Below are 20,948 nucleotides of genomic sequence, written 5' to 3'. Positions count from 1 at the left end.
AAGCCAGCCAAATGCAAGAAGAGAAGAAACCTCGCAGGTATGCTTTCCACATACAGAGAGAACAAAAATTCCAGAGCTAGATGAAGGGAAAAGCTAACGATTCCAATTAATACGGCACAAGCACTGAGGTGCATTAAAAGAAACGAGGCGCACTTGGGTGGCTCCGTTGGTCAAGCATCTGACTCTTGGTTTTGGCTCAGGTCATGATCTCATGGTTCATGAGTTCGAGCCCCACATCAGGCTCTCTGCTGTCAGCACAGAGCCCGTTTCGGATCCTCGGTCCCCCTCTGTCTCTCTCTCTCTCTCTCTCTCTCTCTCTCTCTGCCCCTCCCCTGCTTGCTCTCTCTCTGTCTCTCTCAAAATAAACAAATAAACTTTTTAAAAAATAGAAAAGAAGAAAAGAAGTGAAGTCATGAGGATAATATTTGTAAAGTTTCACCGTCAACACAGAGAAAAGCGAGACATGTACAGTATCTTTCATCAAGATGGAGGGAAACACGTTTAAAAATGTTAAAATTATTGTTCCTACATAATAGGAACATAAAAAAATATACCAGAGACCCAGAAAAGAGAAGCGAGATCAAGATCCACAGAGTAAGTGCCACAGTATGAAGCATGTCTACAGGTGCCCTGCAGTGGAGACAAAACCTCACGCGCCTTTGAAACCACAGACCCTGCTGACTGAGGAAGCCTAGAAGGTGGCCTGGATGAGGAAACATCAGGAGTAGAACACGGAAACCCACGTGAGTGCCCTCCACAATCGTTTATTTTCCTGGTCAAAAAGTCCCCAAACCTGGTAGAAGCAGGAGGCTGAGGCTGGAGAGTGTTGGGAACATGAGTAGGGCTGCCTCTTGGGGAGACACGAAGGGGCCCTTCTGCTTTTTAGCACAGAACTTGATGGGAAGCAGACCCCCTCCCCTTGGATCCCATTTCACTCCAAGCGCTAGAGACAGTGGCACAATCTAGACCCAAGACAGACATGAATAAAGCCCCCAAACTGGACTCAGACGCTGGCGGGGACGGGGGGGGGGGGCAGCAAAGGTCGATGCCATCCCCAACACGATCTGGGTGTCTAAACTCTGGATCTGGCTGGCCAGTAACAGACATCACCAAAAGCCCTTAAAGAAATGTGATGTCGGCCCTGAATAACAGAAGAGGCGGATGACCTGATAAACAGAGTGAAAAATGGTCTATCCAGAGGTTTAAACCCAAGAAACATTCCCACGACGGAATCAGCAGCCTGAAAGGATTTTTTAAATCATCATTTATTTTTTTAAGCATTCCAACTTTCCAATATGGTGGCACTCTGTGACATCCAGGGGCCCCAGTGCAAGTACTAGGGACCAGTGGCTACTCCATGCTGTGACCATCGCGTGGATTTCGTACCCAATGGGCATCTACTACTGAGCAGAAAATAAGCCCGCAGACGGTAACAAGGGAGTAACAATGTCAAGCAAATCATGACCCTGTGGATCTTTCAGAGCAGCTGGCTACCTTCCATTCTTCCCCAGATGCTCACAGCAGCCCTGGAGGTAGGCCACTCAGCTCTCCCTCCACAGAGAACCCAACATTCACCCCAACAGCCCTCAACGGTTCCCAGCTGAGGCTCTGCCCCATCCCACCCAGATGGCCCCAAGTCAATAACTGAACACAGTGGGGGGGTGAGAGCCTGGCCACCGCTGCCCAGTGCTGGACCGCTCCACAGGCAATCTGTGCTCCAGGGCTCCCCGTCGGGTTGGTCAAGCTGTCCAGCCTGTACCTGGTCTGGGGCTCTCCCGGCACAAACCTGCTCCAATTCTTGTTTTATTGTTCACAGGCACACCCCCCGCCCCGTCCCCTCTAATAAACCTCTTGCATTCCTAATTCTGTCTCAACATCTGCTTCCCAGCAAACCCAACGCTCCTAAAACCAATAGTAGGGGGAAGTGGCTTCCCATGCCCCAAAATGAAGATCGACCTTCTGGAAAATAAAATGCCATAGAATTCCAGTTATCCATGATGTTATGTGGCCACCTGAAAAGGCAAGGAGCAAGCATCACACATTTTAATCCTCAGCGAGTGACCGGATGATTGAAATGTCACTGTCATTATGACACAAAATAATTAGGGTTGCTAGGTAACGTGTCACTATTATATTTTCAGGTAAATCTAAATAGTTTTGCTTGATATAAAAATAATAGCACTTAATAAATCCTCCAATGGATTTATATCATATATTAATATCAATCAAAAAGTTTTCTAAAACATATACTTTTTAATACTGTAAAGGGTGTTAAAAAAAAAAACAAACAACAGGGCGCCTGGGTGGCTCAGTTGGTTAAGATCGGATTCTTGATTTCAGCTCAGGACATGACCTCACGGTTTGTGAGTTCGAGTCCCGCCTCAGGCTCAGCACTGGCACTGAGGAGACTGCTTGGGATTCTCTTTCTCCCTCTCTCTCTCTGCCCCTCCCTCGATCACTCTTTCTCTCCTTCTCCAAAATAAATAAACCTAGAAAAAAAAGAAACCTGTGAGCGCATTATACGAATTGAAATAAATCAGAGAAAGATAAATATTGTATGACCTCACATGTGGAATCTTAAAAAACTGGACTCATAGACACACAGCAGAATGGCTTTGGCCAGGGGCTGGAGGGGGGCGCAAAATAGGAAAATGCTGATCAAAGGGCACAAAGCTCCAGTTACAGGAGGAGTGATTCTGGGATGTAACGTACAGTATGGTGACTACAGTCAATAACGCTGTAGCGAATACTTAAAATTTGCAAGACGGTAGATCTTAAATGTTTTCACCATCAACAAAAAGAGATAATTATGTGAGGTGATGGCCCTGTTAACTCACCCTACTGTGGTAATCATGTTGCAACACATCCAGACGTGTATCGCATCGTGATGCATGACTTAAACATACGCAATGTTAAACGTCAGTTACATCTCAATGCGGCTGGGAAAAACAAAACCAAAAGAAAACCTTCTTATTTTGTCTTATAAGATATAGGTTACATCACATAAGATTTGGAGGGTTATTTAGTTTGTTGTTTTTTTATTTTTTTTAACGTTTATGAGAGAGAGAGAGAGAGACAGAGCATGAGCATGAGCATGAGCATGAGCAAGGGAGGGACAGAGCAAGAGACAGACACACAGAATCCAAGAAGGCTCCAGGCTCCGAGCTGTCAGCACAGAGCCCGACGCGGGGCTTGAACTCACCAACCGTGAGATCATGACCTGAGCTGAAGTCGGACGCTTAACCGACAGAGCCACCCAGGCACCCTAGTTTGTTTTTAATTTCAGTTTTAATAGAAAGCAAGTATTTGAATTGAGAGTTTTTTCAAACAACAGCAATCATGAAAAATATGACTTGTTTTTGTTACTTTAGTAGATGACTAGGTACTAATCATATACTAGATTAGGGACGAGTAAACTTAAGTATAAGGACATTTTAAACTTGGGGTTTAAAAGAAAGGACGTAAGAATCACATGGTTAGAGTTTTACATTTTTGTCAGCCTCAAACTCAGTTGGCTCAATAATACCACCACCATAAAATTTTATGAGACTAATTTGGAGGTCCATATAAATTGGTGTTATTGTTTATTTTTGGATATTGATACTAGCAGAATATTAGCAGTTAATGTGTAACAGTACTTTCCAGAAAATCCACAAAGAATCACTAAAAAATTAATAGCCATGCTTCAGTGAAAGGTGTTTACTTTTTTAAAAGTACATTCTTAGAATTAACATGTACTCTCAATTAAGCAAAATGCAGCCAGGATTTTAATTTAACCCTGGAATTTGATCTTTAAAATTCAAACAAAACAAAACAAAACAAAAAAAACACAACCCTTTCTCTGCTATTTACAGTTCCTGCGTTGGGATAAATCCCAACATCTGGATACCAGAGTCACAGCAGCAAAAATCCATAGAGACACATGTGCAATTTTATGCCTGCAAATGGACTATTTTTTAGGGTGAAACCCCTATGGTGCTTCCCTCCCCCATTTCTTACTTCACAGAAATCTTGAGACGTGTTTTCCAAAAGTATCCAGAGTAAGAGATCACATATTATGTATCACACCCCCCACCACATCCACATCCACATATGTAACTAAAAGGAATGTTCTCTAAAGTAACACTTTTGCTTTCTGTATGCAATGCACGCTGATAGTTTCCACAAGTCCATTCCATTCCATTTCCTTTCGTTAATACCGGCCTTGACTCACTTCCACAAGTGGGTCGTGACCTGTATCTGAAGACCAGGGCTGCAGACTCAGGCCGGCAGCACCAGCAGAACCTGGGGCCTCACTTGAAGAGCAAAATCTCAAGACGCGTCCTCGTCCCCAGGTGCTCAGACGTACGTGAGAGTCTGGGAGGCTCTGCTCTGGAACAGAACGCTGCGGAATGAGCGTCTGTCCTCTGAACTGAAGTTAGATCAAGAATGCGCCTCAGAGCAATGGTCCAAGGAGCTCTGTGAGTCCAGTGACTTCCAGGGACAATACATTTTCTGGCTGGATAGGTGGGTGCATATGGGAATTTACTTGTAGGGTCGTTGATGGTACCCAGTGGGTTTCCAATGCTAGCACAGGGTTCCTAATCTGGGATCCCTGGGACTCTGGGGACGGATGTGCAGGACGGCGAAGTCCATTGCAAGAGATCTGGGTGCATGTAAGAGTGTTGGGAGGGGGGCGTGGGGTGTGCACATGCGTGCTCATTCTGGGGAGAAAATATATAACATTTAATAAACTTTTCAAGAGTTCCATGATTCAAAAAATAAAAATAAAAAGATGAGCTATCAAGCCACGGAAAGACGTGGAGGAACCTTAAATGCGTATTACTGCATGAAAGAAACCAATCTGAAAACGCCACATACCGTATTATTCCAACTATACGCCATTCTGAAAACCACAAAACTATGGAAACAGTGGAAAGATCAGTGGTTGCCAGGGGTCGGGGCGGAGAGGGGCAGGGACAGAGGCACAGGCAGAGCACAGAGGATTTTTAGGACAGTGAAACTACTCAGTATGATACTACATTATCATATGATATGATACCTGCCATCATACATTGATCTAAGCCCACAGAATATACAACGCAAAGAGTGGACCCTAATATAAACCATGGACTTTGAGTGATAATGATGTGTCCGTGTAGGTACGTCAATTGTTAACAAATGCAGTATTCTGGTGCAGGATGTTGAATAATGAAGAGGCTGTGGATGGAGGGGGCAGGGAGTAGGGGGGAGATCGGTACTTTCTGCTCAGGTTTGCTGGGAACCTAACCTCCTCTGAAAATAAATATATATAAAAGTTAAGACACAAGGCCCTTGAGAACACTTCATCTCTGCCGCCAGTCGGCTGTGTGGCTCCAATCACACCTTCAAAAGGGGTAAGAGAAGTATAAAGGGTAGGTGAATACCAACTAAATGGGGCCACCTGACCCAGAAAAGTCCAAGACCCCTGGACCATTCTCATTCCATCAAGACCACTGCAACTTAATCTAATCAACACAGGCATGTTAAGCATCTACTAAGCACAAGGTACAATGACAGACAATAATCACCATGTGGTCACTTGAAGTCACGGGTAATCTAGCAAGCAGAGAAAAGGAGCACACAGTAATCATTTTCCGTGGTAGACACTCCCTCCTCTCTCCAAATGGCAAGGAGCCAGATGTTAAGAACTGGAGGGCAGAAAGACAAAAGCAAGGAGCCGGAAGACCATGGGGCAAAAAATTCAGTTCCCGGTCGACAGGGATGCTGGGCAGACATATAGAAGCGTCTAGGGGGTAGACAGGGACACCAGCTGTTTTCAGCCGTGACCTCTTCTGATCGGTCTGTGACACACCCTGATCGGTGTGCCCAAGCTCCTTGTCGACTATTTTGATTATTCACCCTTCAAGGGTTGGGAGGCACTAGCAGGAAAAAAAAGCCACTGCCAAGTTATACTGGGTTCATCCTGCACAGGACGCAGAGCTCCAGATGGAAGAACCTGGCTTTGACGCAGACAGCCGGCTCTGTGCGGCTTCTGTGAACATGGAATGCCTTTGCTGGTGGTTCTCAACAGAAAATAGATGTTTCTCTTACTTTTACTGAACGGGTCAGGTAGAAAACTGGGAAATGCACGAAAGTAAAAATAAGAAGCACTTTCCACGTTTGAAAATTCAAGGAAAGTAAAGAGAAGTCTCAATAGTTGTGAGCAAATAAAAATATTTATCTCGTGGGCGTCATCCCAAACATCAGAGGTCAGAATGAATGCTAATCTGTATGACCAACAGGGCGTGGATTGGGGTTGATCTCATTAAAATATAATTTACACAAGTTATTGAGAAAAGCACTAAACCTTCTAGACATTAACTATGAGAAGAGCTGCCTGCAAGAACTTTCTGCCAGTTTCCCCCTTCTATGTTTGTCCCACTCCAAGGGGGCTCTTGTCCCCTCCAGGCAAATCACTGCTACCAAGGCCACCCGTGACTTCTGAGTTGTCAACCCTGGTGTTCCTCACCTTTACTCTCTATTCACTGGCTCTTCCTCTCGGCCCTCCCTGGGTTCTCCCTTCTCTTCCCAAACTCTGCATGTTGGAGGGACCCAAAGCCCATCCCTCAGGCCCTTCTGTATGTGGGTCTCCAGGTGACCTCACCTAGTGACCCAACCTCGAATGCAAGCTTCTGACTCAAAACGTAGGGCTCAATCACATCGTGTCACCCATTCTACTCAAAACCCTCCCATGCTCCCCAGCGCCACACGCAGAACAAGACTGAAGGGTCTTACCCTTTGCACATGGGAATCTCACGCATGGCCTCACCATTGCCTCCTCAAGGCCACAGCCCGCGGCTCTGTGCTCACTCCGCACCCTCCCCACAACAGTCTCCTTGATGTTCCTTCAACACGCCAAGCAAGCTCCTTCCTAATGGTCTTTGCACGCACTGTTCTCGCTTTCTGGGACCTTCGTCCCCCCGCGTGATAAAATGGCTCATGGTCTCACATCTTCGGCTCTCCGTTTGAATTTCAGCTCCTCCAACAACCTTCCCTCACCTCGTGTGTAAAATGGCACCTCTCCCTCCATCACCCTCTTGCTTACCTTACTTTTTGTCCTACAGAATTATCAACCAGCACTGTACTCACACACACACACGCACACACAATGTGCACACACACGTCATATGTTGGCTGTAATACTGTAATGTCGCACATACGTAAACATATCCTATCTCCCCCCCTAGGATGTAAGCGTCATGCAAGCAAGGATCTTATCTGTTTTGTTCATGCTCTACTCCCAGCAATGTTGAATGATTTCATTGAAATGGGTCAAAAAAAAAAAAAAATGACCAGAGATAATACAGCTCGCTGATCAATGTGCGAGGGGGTGGTCACGTGCACCAGTTTCCAAGTGAAGGGACATCTGTCAATCTCCACTTTCCACCTGCCACGTCAGCAAACGTCACCAGTCACAAGAAAGTATGATCAAACGGCGCTCTCGAATTCTTGCTGGAGAAGTACAGAGAGGCACAACTGGGTGGGGAGATTCGTATCAAAAGCCTCAAAGTGTTCATGCCCCTTGCATTTATCACAGTTTCCGGTCAGAGAAGCGTGAAGGAAGCGGGCTTCCAGAAGGACTAAGCTGGCAGCGCTGACGAAGAACGGAAGGCTGGAGGGAGGGGAACCGCAGGCAGAGCAGTCAGAGGCCCTGTGACAGAATGGGGCGGGGGACGGTGCAGCCCTGTCCTAGTGCCTTACAGAGCAGGTGCTATGAGCCAGACACGAAGTGAGCGGAGACAGGCTGAAGAGAAGCCTTAAGTTTTAAGCCTGGGTCCCTGAGACAAGTGGCCGCTGTGAAAAAGGGAGAAAAGGATGAACCAAAATGCCTATGTGACGACGATGACGAGATGATGGTGGTGGCAGTAATGACAACAGTAACCACTGCTACTCACTAGACACTGTTCTAACGCCTCCCCATGAATCACCTCGCCTGACCCTGCTACAAGCCGAGGAGGTGCCATCGTTATCCTCACCTCCTGATGGAGAACTGAGGCTCACAGGGGCTCAGTAACTTGCCCCAAACCCATCAGTTTCAAAGGTCATACCTGAGCTCATAAAGTCTGGCCTCACACACTGCCTGCTCACCCGCTATCCTAGAGCGGCCTTGCCCCAAAGGCAGGAAGTCCTAGAAAGGAAACGACGCTATAGAAGCCCGAACCTGACCTTGGCAGAGGCTGGGCTCTCTGCGACCCGACAAACCACTTGAACTCTGGACTCAATGCACCAGGGGATGGGAGGGTGCTCTGGAGACCGGAAGTATCACACAAACGGAAGTACGGTTCCGCTGACTGGTTTCTGAGTTGAAGGCACCCGTACCCACATCCAGGCGAGTCGTCTAGCAGGTGTCTAGAAACGAAGGCTGGAGCTCAGGGGAGAAACCAGGGCGCGAGGTAGCACAATCTCCCGCACGAAGGCGATCGCTGACGTTGGAGATCAGAAGGTAAAGAGGTGCCAAAGGAAAAGGAGGAGGTGGGGATTAAACCAAGGAGAGGTCAAGCAAGACTCATTCCCACTCACTCACAAGAGCAGGCCGGAAGTGGGGAGCACCGCCGGGAAATGTGCCCTTCGCGTCCTGAACTCGCTGCAGCCTGACCTGGCCTCCAGCTCCTGCCTCCTCGACGCACGCGTTCCCAGTGCTGAGTGTGGCACCAAAGGCGATGGCAATGCTCGAACCCCAGCTGCACAGAGGGACCGTCACGTGCGGCAGGGACCCCGCCCCGTGCCATCTCTCGAACACTCAAATGCTGGGTGCTGACCTGAAAAAACTCTCGATTCAAATTCTTGGTAAGTTAATTTCCCAGAAGGTAGAAGAAGTGACAAGTGACGTTTTTTTTTTCCTCTGGACTCTGTCACACCCGATCACAGAGCCCAGGAAACATACAGACATTTTGAAACCCACGTCCGAAACATGTTCTTGAAACCCTTACAGGTGTGGCTAGGATATTCAGAGCGATGGTGCAGAACAACATAGCCCCCTACGCAGACAGAAAAGAAGAGATCAGTTGCTTTGGTACGTATTTATCGGGGATCTAAGGCTGGGTTAAAAACTGACAATTATTCACTGTTGAAGCCAAGTCCCCAGAAACACTGCAAGTGCTTGTAGAAACGCAGCTCCCGAGTCCGACCCAAACTGACTGGAGAAGCAGCTGGCGGGGGGAGAGCCCAGGAATCTGCATTCTGACTCGCTCTCCAGAATATGTTTGAGAACCGCCTCTGGGAGAGAAGTGCCAGCTCTGTAGGGTTCTAACCATTGTCCTGGAAAGTGACCGGGTCTCCTCCAGCCCTGCCCATACCTCCCGATAAAGCTGGTGTCCTCCCTGAACATCAGCATCTCTGAATCTTAGCAAGGAGTCCCCGGTTTTGGGGGCTCTGTGCAGCATGGCTAGGGGAACGTGCCACCGAACCCCTGCTGCATCCGGAGCACAGCCCCCAACAACAGGTGACTGAGCTCGGTCCCCAGCGACACAGGAAGCCGGTGAGGAGACAGAAAGTGCAGCCCACCTTTGGCAAACCTCACACATAAGGTATCTGCAGGCGGGCCGTCAGATGTTAGAAGTCTCCACTGTTTTGCTATATCAAATATCTTGGTATCTTCAAGGAACATTGTTTTCTTTTTTAATGTTTATTTTGAGAGAGAGAGAGAGAGAGAAAGAGAGAGAGGCAGAGAGGGAATCCCAAGCAGGCTCCACGCGGACAGTGCAGAGGCCGACACGGGGCGGGATCTCACAACATCAAGTTCACGACCTGAGCCGATATCGAGAGTCAGACGTTTAAACCACTGAGGCGCCCAGGCGCCCCTAGGCAATATTATTTTCTGATTATAAAAGTAATACACCTTCATTGGAGAAATTCTGCCGTTCTATGTTTAATTAAGCACCACCATTCTGCAGAAAAAGAAGTGTGGCTATAAATGGCCACAAAGTCATCAGGCTTCTGGAGGTAGGAACCCCGCTGGAGTCTGATCAAAGCTGATTTGCTGGGGAAAAGTCAGGCAGCATATCAAAGGCTTCTATCGTCTTCACAGTACACAGACTTTGGAGGGAAACCGGGTCTCTGCTGAGTATGTCTTCAAGAGGATAAACTTTCTACCTTCCGGTGAAGCAGTTACTATAAACCAGGTTTGCAAATATGTGGGAAATGTCTGCAACTCAATGGGTCGGGGTTAGTAAGTGAGCGCCACACTTCTCCCTTCACCCGGGCAACGGATTAAATCACTGCCAAGTCCCCCCACCCCCTACTCGGGATGCAGGTTGGGGGACTTCCTGCATCTGTTACTTTAAGACTCCTGCTCACGGGCTGGGCTCTCCAGCTTCCCAGTGACCTCCCGCTCAATTGCTGGCTACTTCCTAAAACTCTTCTAGAACCTTCCATGACACACAAAGAGAGCTTACACGTGGCATGATTTACAGTCAGAAACATTTAGCGTCACTTCCAGAGCGGCGCCCACGAATCACGTGGGAACAAAGTCAGTTCGGCAGTTCACTCCTTGGCAAGTACTGACCTTATGTCTATTTTCCTCCAGAATATTATCTCTTCTTCCCTCTTCCTTTCTACTGCTACTGTGTGAGAGTATGCTAATATATAACATTATATATTAATAATATAACAATATATTCTATAACTGCCATATTTGATAATATAACAATATATTGTTATACTAACAGTATTAATATATTAACATACTGATGTCAATACATTTTTAATACATTAATATTAATGTTAAAAATACCAATATTTTATTGATACGATGTTTATAATTACTATAACATATAAATATGATAAAATATAACATTATACATTAACATATAACAAATGTGGTATTAATGACATCATAATATACTGATAGTAACATGTAATGTGATAATAAGTGCTTACTGTGTGCTCTGAACACTTTAAATATGTTAACATGAACTAGTCTAATTCTCATGATTCTGAGGCAGGTGCACTATTTACCCCCATTTTACAGCTAAGGAAACGGAGGCAATCGGTAAGTGAAGCCAAGTTTCAAACCCAGACTACTGGTCCCAACACATTTACAAAAAATAAGCAAAAAATCTAAAAGCTGAAAGGAAGAGGAAAAGAAGCAGGGGGAGGGGGAATCACCATCAGAAACAGGACCGAGTAAACCGATTTTTTGGTCCTTCTCCACCTGCAGAATCAACGGGAAACCAGGACGGAGCCCTCGTTTATTCCACGGTCCATCAACTGTGACTGATCCTCACAGAGACTCTTGGGGATCGGGATCTAGACCAGTTCTAGTGGACAACAGACCCGAGGCTGGCCACCCTCCTGGGGACGACGGAGGGTCAGTGTGTCAGTGGAGTGACAGACTCCAGGCATTTCTAGGCGTAGAGGCTCCCGAACTGCACCTGCGAGCCATCGGCCGCGTGGAGCATGCTCAGAAGCCCCCCGCGTGCCTCCCCTGCCATAAACAGTTACGCGTGATACCTCGGAGGACTTGAGGCCACTAGGCGATCAGAAGCGCTGGGACATGTGGGCACAGGTGCCGTGAGGGGGATGGGTGAGGATAGCTGAGTACCTGCTCACAGGTGAGGACAGGTGAGTGGGTAGAGCAGGTCAGGCAGCTTCCCTTAGGCGTCCGCCCGGCCCCCTGCCCTGGGTCCCTCCTTGGCTGCGTGCAGCGCCACATCCCAGGTGTTTAGGAACATGTGACTTGCACCCTGGATGGCAGGTGCTGTGTCTTTGTGGTCCCTTATTCCCCCACCCACCCCAAGCCCCTTGTGGGTACAGGGAAGGTGCTACTCAGCTCACAACAGGCGACCTCAGAAACCCGTTCCCCAAGCTCTCTCCTCCCTGACAAGGTAAGTAAGGCCCGTCCTGAAGTATGTACTCAATGTGGCTTTTTTTTCTTTCCGACACACATAGTTTTCTGTGACAACATGATGTTTTCAGTTCCATCACATTTTTTTAAATGCTTATTTATTTTTGAGAGAGAGAGAGAGACAGAACGGGTGCAGAGAGGGGAGGAGCAGAGAGAGAGAGAGGGAGACACAGAATTGGAAGCAGCCTTCAGGCTCTGAGCTGTCAGCACAGACCCTGACGCGGGGCTCGAACCCACAAACCGTGAGATCATGACCTGAGCCGAAGTCAGACGCTCAACCAACTGAGCCACCCAGGCGCCCCAGTCCCACCACTTTTTGATCTTTACATGTGGAATCATATTGTATTTACTCTCCTGTGACTTGTTTTTTTTTTTCCCAACCTTGAGAATCATCCACACTGATACACAGACACAGGCAGACACTTGTTATTTTCACTGCTGTATAGTATTCCATTATAGGGCTAGAATGCCATTTATTTATCCATTCTCCTGGTGGGCATCTGGGTTGTTCACTTTTTCCTCATGCCCATCTCCAGGCATCCAAGGGCAACAGGGGTGTACCCAGGGGTGGGACCACTGGAGCACAGGGTCGGTGTGTCTTCAGCCTCACTAGGCAACACTTGACTTATACGCCAAAGGGTCATGCTGATTTACGCTCCCCCTCCCCCAGTGTGCAGGAGACCATCCTGAGCACCGCATCCGAACCTCAATGCTATAAACTTGCACTATCTCTGTATTATTTTTTCCCTTAACCCTTCTCTCAAAGCCACCAGACAACATATCCCACCTGTGCACCCATCTACTCTGATGTGATCACTATGTTTTAAGTGCGTGCATGAAAATTACATGACGCTGAGGAAGTGGACATGTTTTTATGTATTTGCGAAAAGCATTGTGCCATAGATCACATTGTTTTGGACTTTTTTTTTCACCCGACTCCGTGTTTTGTAAGACAGACCCATGCTGTTCTGTGTCATCACAGACACTATAATACTGTACTTTTAAGAGGGATGCCACCCTCATTTTATAGAATACCACAGGAACAGCTCACAGTAGTTCAACACTCAATGGGGTTTTTGTGTGCTGCGTGTAATTACAGAGTCCTCACTCTGACCCCACAAAGTCAGTGCTTGCATTTCAAATAAGAGGAAACCTCAGGCACCTGTTCAAAACCACCCAGGTTAGTAAATGAGGAAGCAGGATTTGAATCAAGTCTTAAGATGCCAGAACCCTCGCTCTGATCCATGACATGAACCTAGCCAGGATGCACGAGGCAGACAGTTCTGTAATGGCATCCCTAGATCACACACACCTCTGGTGGACCAGTGAGTGAAACTAGAATTCATACAGGCCTCGCTTGATCAGTTCCGAAACGTACAACCTTCTATGCGAATACCTGGTGAACAGCCTTAAAGGGAACAGTTAAAAAATGTGCCAATCGGCTGTCTCTTTAAAGCTGTAAACTTTACTAATATGTTAATCCTTTTCCTCAAATGTTAGTATATGGAAGTATTAAGAGGATGAAATTCTGGAGAAGAAACGCAATAACGTGAATCAAAAATTCCTTTATCAGAATGAGAATTAATGGGGGGGGCGCCTGGGTTGGTTAAATAACTGACTTCGGCTCAGATCGTGATTTCGTGGTTCATGAGTTCGAGCCCTGTTTCGGGCTCTGGGCTGACAGCTCGGAGCCTGGAGCCTGCTTCCGATTCTGCGTCTCCCTCTCTCTCTGCCCCTCTACCACTTGTGCGCTCTCTCTCTCTCTCTCTCTCTCTCTCTCTCCCCCAAAAATAAACATTAGAATGAGAATTAATGACCAACATCTCGAATCCTAACAAAATACATCTGCAAGTCTTTCCCTCCTTGGGATAATAGCATGGGTTGACGTCTGACAGCCATGGACTGCACCCACCCAGCAGAGCAGAAGCATGGTCATACACCTGACATGCTAAGATCATGCTTATGTGACACAGAAGTACAATTTCTAGCGTAAGACAGGACGTGGAAGGACCAGCAGAGAAAGACAAATTAAAATGTGCTTAGTGACTTGGTTTTAGCACCGACAGAGAATAAGCTGAAAATGTTTTCTTATTAAAGTTCCACTCATTCTCTTTGTCAACGAAATTGCCACAACTCTTAATATTCTTTTAAATCAAGAATGTTCTATATTTCACAGTTGCTTACCATCCCTCCCTTTTATGATTATTATTTCTAGCTCCTTAAACCTATAAAAGGGGAAAAGTAATTTGTTCTGGCAGAAGAGGGTTATAGTAAATCATGGAGAATAAATTTCTTAAATATGAAAGGAACAGGACTTCCCTCCGGATCAGACTATGGTCACAAATGGGGAGTCATAAAAGTCTGTTTCCACGCACACCTGCAATGTTAAGTCACTTCTGTGGGGAATTCAGGTCCTTTGCAGATGAGGAAAAAAAAAAAAATGTTCAGTAGCAATGAGCCAAAGACAAAATCTTCCACTATTTACATTAACACATCAAGTGGAACGGTTCATATGCCATTTATAAGAACTTCCCCTCCCAGAAATAAAAGCTGCACTCAGCCCACAACCAGAGACTTCACAGCACATAAAATTTTAGTGAATAAATTTCCCAAATCAGGTGTTTTAAGGAAGCCGTGGAAGGCCATCTATTTTCTTAACTTTTTTGGCAAGGATACCAATTCCATATACAAAAAAAAAAGCGGGGGGGAAGTCCAGGAATAATTATTCAGATTCCAATAGCTGGAATTTGATAGATTTTACAAAGGAAACAAATGTCTTTAATATAATTCTCTGCAACTCAGAGCCAACATCGGCTGCTAATAACGGCACTTCTAACTGCCAGTTCATCTTCAAAACACACAGAAGCAATGTGAGTTGAGATTTACTTTTTTATTTTTACTTTCTGAGTTGATATGTATTAAAAAAAAACAATTCTCGGGGCGCCTGGGTGGCGCAGTCGGTTAAGCGTCCGACTTCAGCCAGGTCACGATCTTGCGGTCCGTGAGTTCGAGCCCCGCGTCGGGCTCTGGGCTGATGGCTCAGAGCCTGGAGCCTGTTTCTGATTCTGTGTCTCCCTCTCTCTCTGCCCCTCCCCCGTCCATGCTCTGTGTCTCTCTGTCCCAAAAATAAATAAACGTTGAAAAAAAAAATTTTTAAAAAAAAACAATTCTCCTGGTTCTCTTTCTCTTCGGCCTTCACTTACATTTATGGTAACGGCTATGATGATAATGAGAGAAATCAAAGCTGGAAATACAGCTCGCTCCTGAGATCAAATACCAACCTGTCCACTAAACACATCTTCAGAGGTCATGCTTCTTAGGTTTATCTAAGACTGTTTGCATTTGATGAATTAACTTTTAAAAACAAGCCCTAATGATTTCTTGCTGAGTTCAGCTTTTCCTTCCCGTTGGCTAGGAATAAAATGCCAACCATGATGACTTCGGGTGGTTGACCTTCATAGCCTGAGGCACAGAAGATTCTTCTCGTATGGCCTTCTCCATGAGCTTTTATTTGCATCCCTCAGCTTCATGGTCAACAAAGACGAAACGGAAAAAGCCTTCCCCCTCCCCCGTCCCTGTGTGGCACGGACACGCTTGCCAAATACGCCCCAAGAATTTTCCGAAGGAGCCTTACCACGTCCACGGGAGACTGCCCACTGCACGTGTTACAGGCATAACTGTCCCGGCCCCAGTGAGACATCACACACAAGCCACACAACAGTGTCCACCACAGAGGTCTGCTCCTCCCCGACGCTAAAGGCTCAACACCCCTTGGGGAGCCCCTCTTTCTGACGCCTCGGGAGCACCCACCAACCTTGAACAACGCACTGAACCCGTCACTTCTAAATCCGCGGTCAAACGTGGAGGAAGAGCGTGAATTACACCCGGTACATAGCACTCCCAAGCGCGCTGCTTTTAAGATGTGTGCGTGCGTGTGCGTGATGTTGGAGGGCACTTCATATTTTGGCCAAAAAAGGGTGAACTTTCCTTTCAATTAGAAGCCACTTTCCGTTTTCAGGAAATGTTTCAGGCAAAGAACATTTAGATGAGTGAAACCTACGAGGCCACTTAGGGAAAATGAATACATGCGGGGGACGTGCAGAACTGGCAAGGTGGCGGATGATTTGGGCCAGTGTAGACAGCTGAACTAACTAGCACAGGTGTAGACAGCCGATCTGGGTCATGTGGCTCAAGCCCCAGTGTTTCCTGTGACTTTTATCTGGGTCAAGTTACTAAAGCCATCTCTTCACTTCCTCCCGGCGGCTGTGCCCGTGTGTGCCAAACGGGCCGGCTTCCTCTCAGGACTCCCGGGTGGCTCGGGACTCAACCTTGTTGCCTCACCTCCAAAGACACGGGGAGGTGCAGCTGGGCAACAGGTGGAACAGGTGCCACGTGCGGGCGTGGCCAGGTAAAACCACCCCTGGGCACAGGAAGTGCGAGGGCACAGCCTCCGGCGTCCTCCCGGGTAACCCCAGGCAAGGGGCAAGGGGGTGGCGTTAAAACAGAAGCTGGAAGAATCCGGATGTGGCTTCTGTGTCAATTCGGGGGTCAGCCATGTTCTGCCGAAGGTCAGACAGTAAATACTTTCAGCTTTGCGGGTCACGCGGTCTTGGTCGCCGCCACTCAGCTCTGCCGTCAGGACACGGAAGCAGCCACACGCGGTGTGGAAACCAGGAAGAAAGCAAAACTTTCTTTATGGACAACGAGATCTAATTTACCACGGGTTAGGAAACATTCTTCTTCTTTTGATTGTTTTCAACCGCTGCATATTGTGAAGACCATTTTCTTAGGTCATGGCGGTCTAGAAACAGATGGCGGGCTGGACCGGGCCCACGGCAGAGGCTGGCTGCCCCCCGCACGGACTGATGTGTGGGCGGGCATCCACCAAAATCCAGCCAAGGAGGAAGCAAGAGCGGCTCCCCGGCCGAGATGAAACCTACCTTGATATGAGCTGCTGGGTCCGGGACAGTCTGAACCATGTCCTTCAGTCGACCAGCTCGTTCACCATCCACTCAGAACCTGAGGCAGCTGGGTGACAAAAAGGGACAGTCGTCAATAACCACGTTTCCACGCTTTGCTTTCCGTTAGGACGGAATGCCACACACTACGGTAAAAGAATCACAGCTTTTGAACGCGTTTGCCCCCGCAAGCATCTTGCTAGGGCAGGAAGCGCCCTAGTGAAGCTCCTGGAAAATCCAGTTCTCTCCTGCCGGGGATGTCACTGCCTTTGAGGGCCAGTGAGACAGTGGTCTGACAAGCCCAAACAAACCACGTCACAGGCAGCCCACGCACATCATGGTACACGGGCAGCGTCGGTGAGGGATCGTTTAAAGGAAGAAATGAGGGGCGCCTGGGGGGCTCAGTGGGCTGAGCGTCTGATTTCAGCTCAGGTCACGATCTCAGGGTTCGTGGGTTCGAGCCCAGCGTCGGGCTCTGTGCCGACAGCTCAGAGCTTAGAGCCTGCTTGGGATTCTGTGTCTCCCTCTCTCTCTGCTCCTCCCCTGCTCACGCTCTGTCTCTCTCAAAAATAAACATAAAAAAAAACAAAAAAACTAATACCTAAATGTCTTTAAAAGTTCACAGTTAAGCTCTTAATGAAAAGCACAGCTATCACTCATTGAATGCCTAAGCAGCAGCCCTTGGACCAAGGGCTCCACAGGAATTTTCTCATTTTATCCTAACCACCGTCTGAGAGTCAGCATCCCCAGTGTCCAGTCGGGGACATGGAGACCCAGGAAGGGTCACTGATTTGTTCGGAATCACCTGCTTAATAAGCAACGGAGCCAGGATTCAAGTCGCACTGGCCTGACTCCGAGGCCGCTAAGACATTTCAGTTTGACAAGATGAACTGGTTAAGCCCTATACGAGGAAGGTATGTTAATTCATTTTAGAATTTAATTTAAATTTAAATGAGTTAAATTTAAAGGTGTCCATACTCCAAGGATAAAGACCTCATCCAATATATTCCTTTATTCAGATTATAAACCAGCACGTTCTGGTTCCTGTCCGTCTGTCCCTTCCCATCCCCAGAGCCACCCTCCGTGGCCCCCTTCCCTGCCCCGTGCCCCAGGGCTGACCCCCACAGGCTGCCTCGGTAGGGTTCCCTTGCCCTCTGGCCCCCAACATGTTTGGTCCCTGTGACACCATCTGGAGATGGTGCAGGGGCAGGAGGAGAGAGGGGTGGGGTGTTTCTTGCCCACACTTCCCACCACCCGTTCGACACCCCCTCCTATTTGGCTACCGTTCTGGTCATAACTGACCCTGTGGTCACCTCTCTTGTCCTGGGGACCCTCCCCCTGGGCTGCAGGAACCACGCCCCGCCCCGTCTTTGGTTCTCTGTACATCTTCGCCATATGTCTTCTCTGGCACTGAAAACCCCTCTTTCAATTTATAATCTCTAGGTGCCGTCACCGTTTTCTTTCAACTACCATTTTTCGTTGTCTTCTTCTGTGCAAAGCTGGCCTATGACTCTTAGCAGTAGTAAACTGCCACACGAAAATAAACGGTTCAATTCCAGGACGACAGCCACGAGAGCGGTCTCTCGAGTTTGCTGTCGGCCACATTCTTCCAGGGGTACGCAAAGGCGCTCCCTGGAGCCCTAAGTACGTCTGTGTTCTGCCTTTCCCACCCTCTCAAGGCACAAACACATCCACTCCCAACAAAGATGGGCTCCTCACGGGAAGCCTTCGCCTCCAGGTCTGCGTGCTTGGGGCCTGTCGCCCAAAAGGGCTTCATGGAGTCCTCCCCGAATCAGGGAGAGCGTGGTTGAGCGAGGAGATGACAAACGCGGACCCCCGCGCCTCTGACGCGAGAACCTTCGCCTCCCCCAAGGCGGTCTCCTCAGGAGAGCAGAGATCCCCCCAGGAAACAACGCTCTGCTCCCAAAGCCATTCGGCCTGAGAGGGGCCCGTCCTCCAGCCTTCCTCACAAAAGGAAGGCTCCCCACCGCACGACCCCACGCTCAGGAGCAAACCGTTCTTCCTACGTGTTCTGGCATCCCCCTGGGGCAGCTCACCCCTCCCAATTCTGCCTCTCTGCACACATATCCTGCCGCTCATAACAAGTTAAAGTTCATCCCTTCCCACCAAATCGGTGGAAGGAACGTTCCACTGGAAGTCTGGAGCCCAAGCCTTAGTAGATCCCAGAAGATTCCTCTTCCTGACTCTGGGAACCCAGTTCCCGTACTTCGAGCCGCACGGCAACGTGGCCAAGGCCCAAGGCCGGTGCCCAGCTGACAGCCAGCACCTTATGCCAGACCCGTAAGGCGGCCACCCTGGACACTCTAGAACATCGTCTCTCACGTGGCCACAGCCCCTGCTGACATCAGGAAAACGGAACTATCAGCTGAGTCCAGGCAGCCCACAGAACCATGAGAAATAATAAATCAGTTGTTGTTTTAAGCTACTAGGTCCGGGGACAGTTTATCACAGATGGAGAACCCAAACACCCGGTAAGTGTTCTAGATACCTAGAGAAGGCAGAGACTAAGTAGCTCATGGCGTACTGTCACCCCACGGTGACCTACAGTGATGGTTCCAGTCCCCCTCCCCTCCTTGTGTCTACACCTCCTGCCATATGACTTTGTGGTTCGCACACCTAAGAGGCCGTTTGTTTCCCCAACCTTTGTTTGGGAGCTGTCCACACGACTTGCTGCAGTCACCAGAATGCAGTGTGCCAGTTCCTGGATAAAGCCCCAAGAGGCATGAATTGTTTCCACTTGCAAATTCCCGCCACCACAGGAACGTGCCAGGCTAGAACGCTGGAGGAACAGAGGCACGTGGTGCAAGGCCAAGCCATCCCATATCCCCAGCCAAGAATATTCTAGATCATCTGATGAGACAACCGAACCCTAGGCACAGGAGGGACACCTCAAGACCAAAACTGGCCAACCAAGGCCAACCTGAATGGCCAACCCACAGGCTTGTGAGCTAAATAAATTCTTCTTGTTTCAAACCACTGAGATTTAGGGTGGCTGTTATGCTGCATTTTTGTAGCAGTAAATTACTAATACACACAATATGCCTTGGATAACCAGGCTATCAAGATCCCCCTTAAAACTTTTCCAGTTAGGGGCGCCTGGGTGGCTCAATGGGTGAAGCATCTGGCTCTTGGTTTCAGCTCAGGTCATGATCTCACGGTTCATGGGTTCAAGTTCCGCACTGACAGTGTGGAGCCTGCTTGGGATTCTCTCTGTCCCTCTCTCTCTGCCCCTCCCCTGCTCATTCTTTCTCTCTCTCTCTCTCTCTCTCTCTCTCTCTCTCTTTCTCTCTCTCTCTCTCTCAAAATAAATAAACTTAATTTTTTTTTTAACTTTTCTAGCTACAGAGATAAAAGAATTCAAACAGTGATTTCAGAGGAAAGAAACTTTTCCCAACACACAACCGCACCATTTCCATCCAGCTAAGAGACAGGACCTCAAACCCCCGTCCTCCCCTCAAAATGAGTTTGGAAATTGAAGAGTAACCAAGATACCACTACCCGAAGGGCCTGTGAGCTTCGCAGAGCCCTTCCTGGAGCAGCCGAATTTCCACTTCACAGGATGGGACCCTGCCAACTCTCTGGGGATTCCTGATACGACGAAATGGAATCAACGTTCCGGATGCCCGAGACCACAGAAATGTCACAGAAGTTACAGCTGCCATTCAGTGTGTGACCAACCGAGAGATAAACTTAAGGAACAACTGTTTGTGTCTCCTGTCTTTTATGGGGAAGCTGTGGGTACTTTCAGAGAGGAAATGGCAGGGAAGGGAGTGTATATATTCCTGATGCATCATCACCGCACCCCTCAAGGGATGGGAACGGGAAAATAATCCATATAGATATCAAGAGGTGCCCAATGAAGGTCAAGGACAACACCCAGAGGAAGGAGAGAGTTGACACATGAGGGGAGCCAAGGAGGTGCCACCAAGGAGCCTTGAGGCATGTGGGCTGGCCGGAAGGCGGGAAGGCGGGGAACAAAAAGACCCCCTGCTCCCCATACATGAGGGAACCAAGGCATATGACCTTAACCTCCAACCACCACCAGGATCACCATCGTCGGAGGGATTTATTAAACATTCACAGAGCAAATGGCGCCCCACCTT

General features: G+C 48.1%; 1 protein-coding gene across 3 annotated transcripts in view; it reads right to left on the bottom strand.

Moving 5' to 3' along the window:
- The window catches only part of ERG (ETS transcription factor ERG), a 269,120-nt gene that overhangs the window by 170,185 nt on the left and 77,987 nt on the right, over positions 1 to 20,948 (bottom strand). For all 3 annotated transcript variants that reach the window (XM_023238738.2, XM_045036606.1, XM_045036605.1), the window contains one exon: positions 16,807 to 16,894. In XM_023238738.2, the coding sequence (XP_023094506.1) occupies positions 16,807 to 16,845 (39 nt within the window). In that variant the 5' untranslated portion in view covers positions 16,846 to 16,894. The remainder of the gene's footprint in view (positions 1 to 16,806; positions 16,895 to 20,948) is intronic.

Source organism: Felis catus, chromosome C2 (genome assembly GCF_018350175.1).
Source record: "Felis catus isolate Fca126 chromosome C2, F.catus_Fca126_mat1.0, whole genome shotgun sequence".
NCBI classification, from domain to species: Eukaryota; Metazoa; Chordata; class Mammalia; order Carnivora; family Felidae; genus Felis; species Felis catus.
The sequence above is the reverse complement of the archived record's forward strand: the minus strand, read 5'-3'. Positions and strand labels throughout refer to the sequence as shown.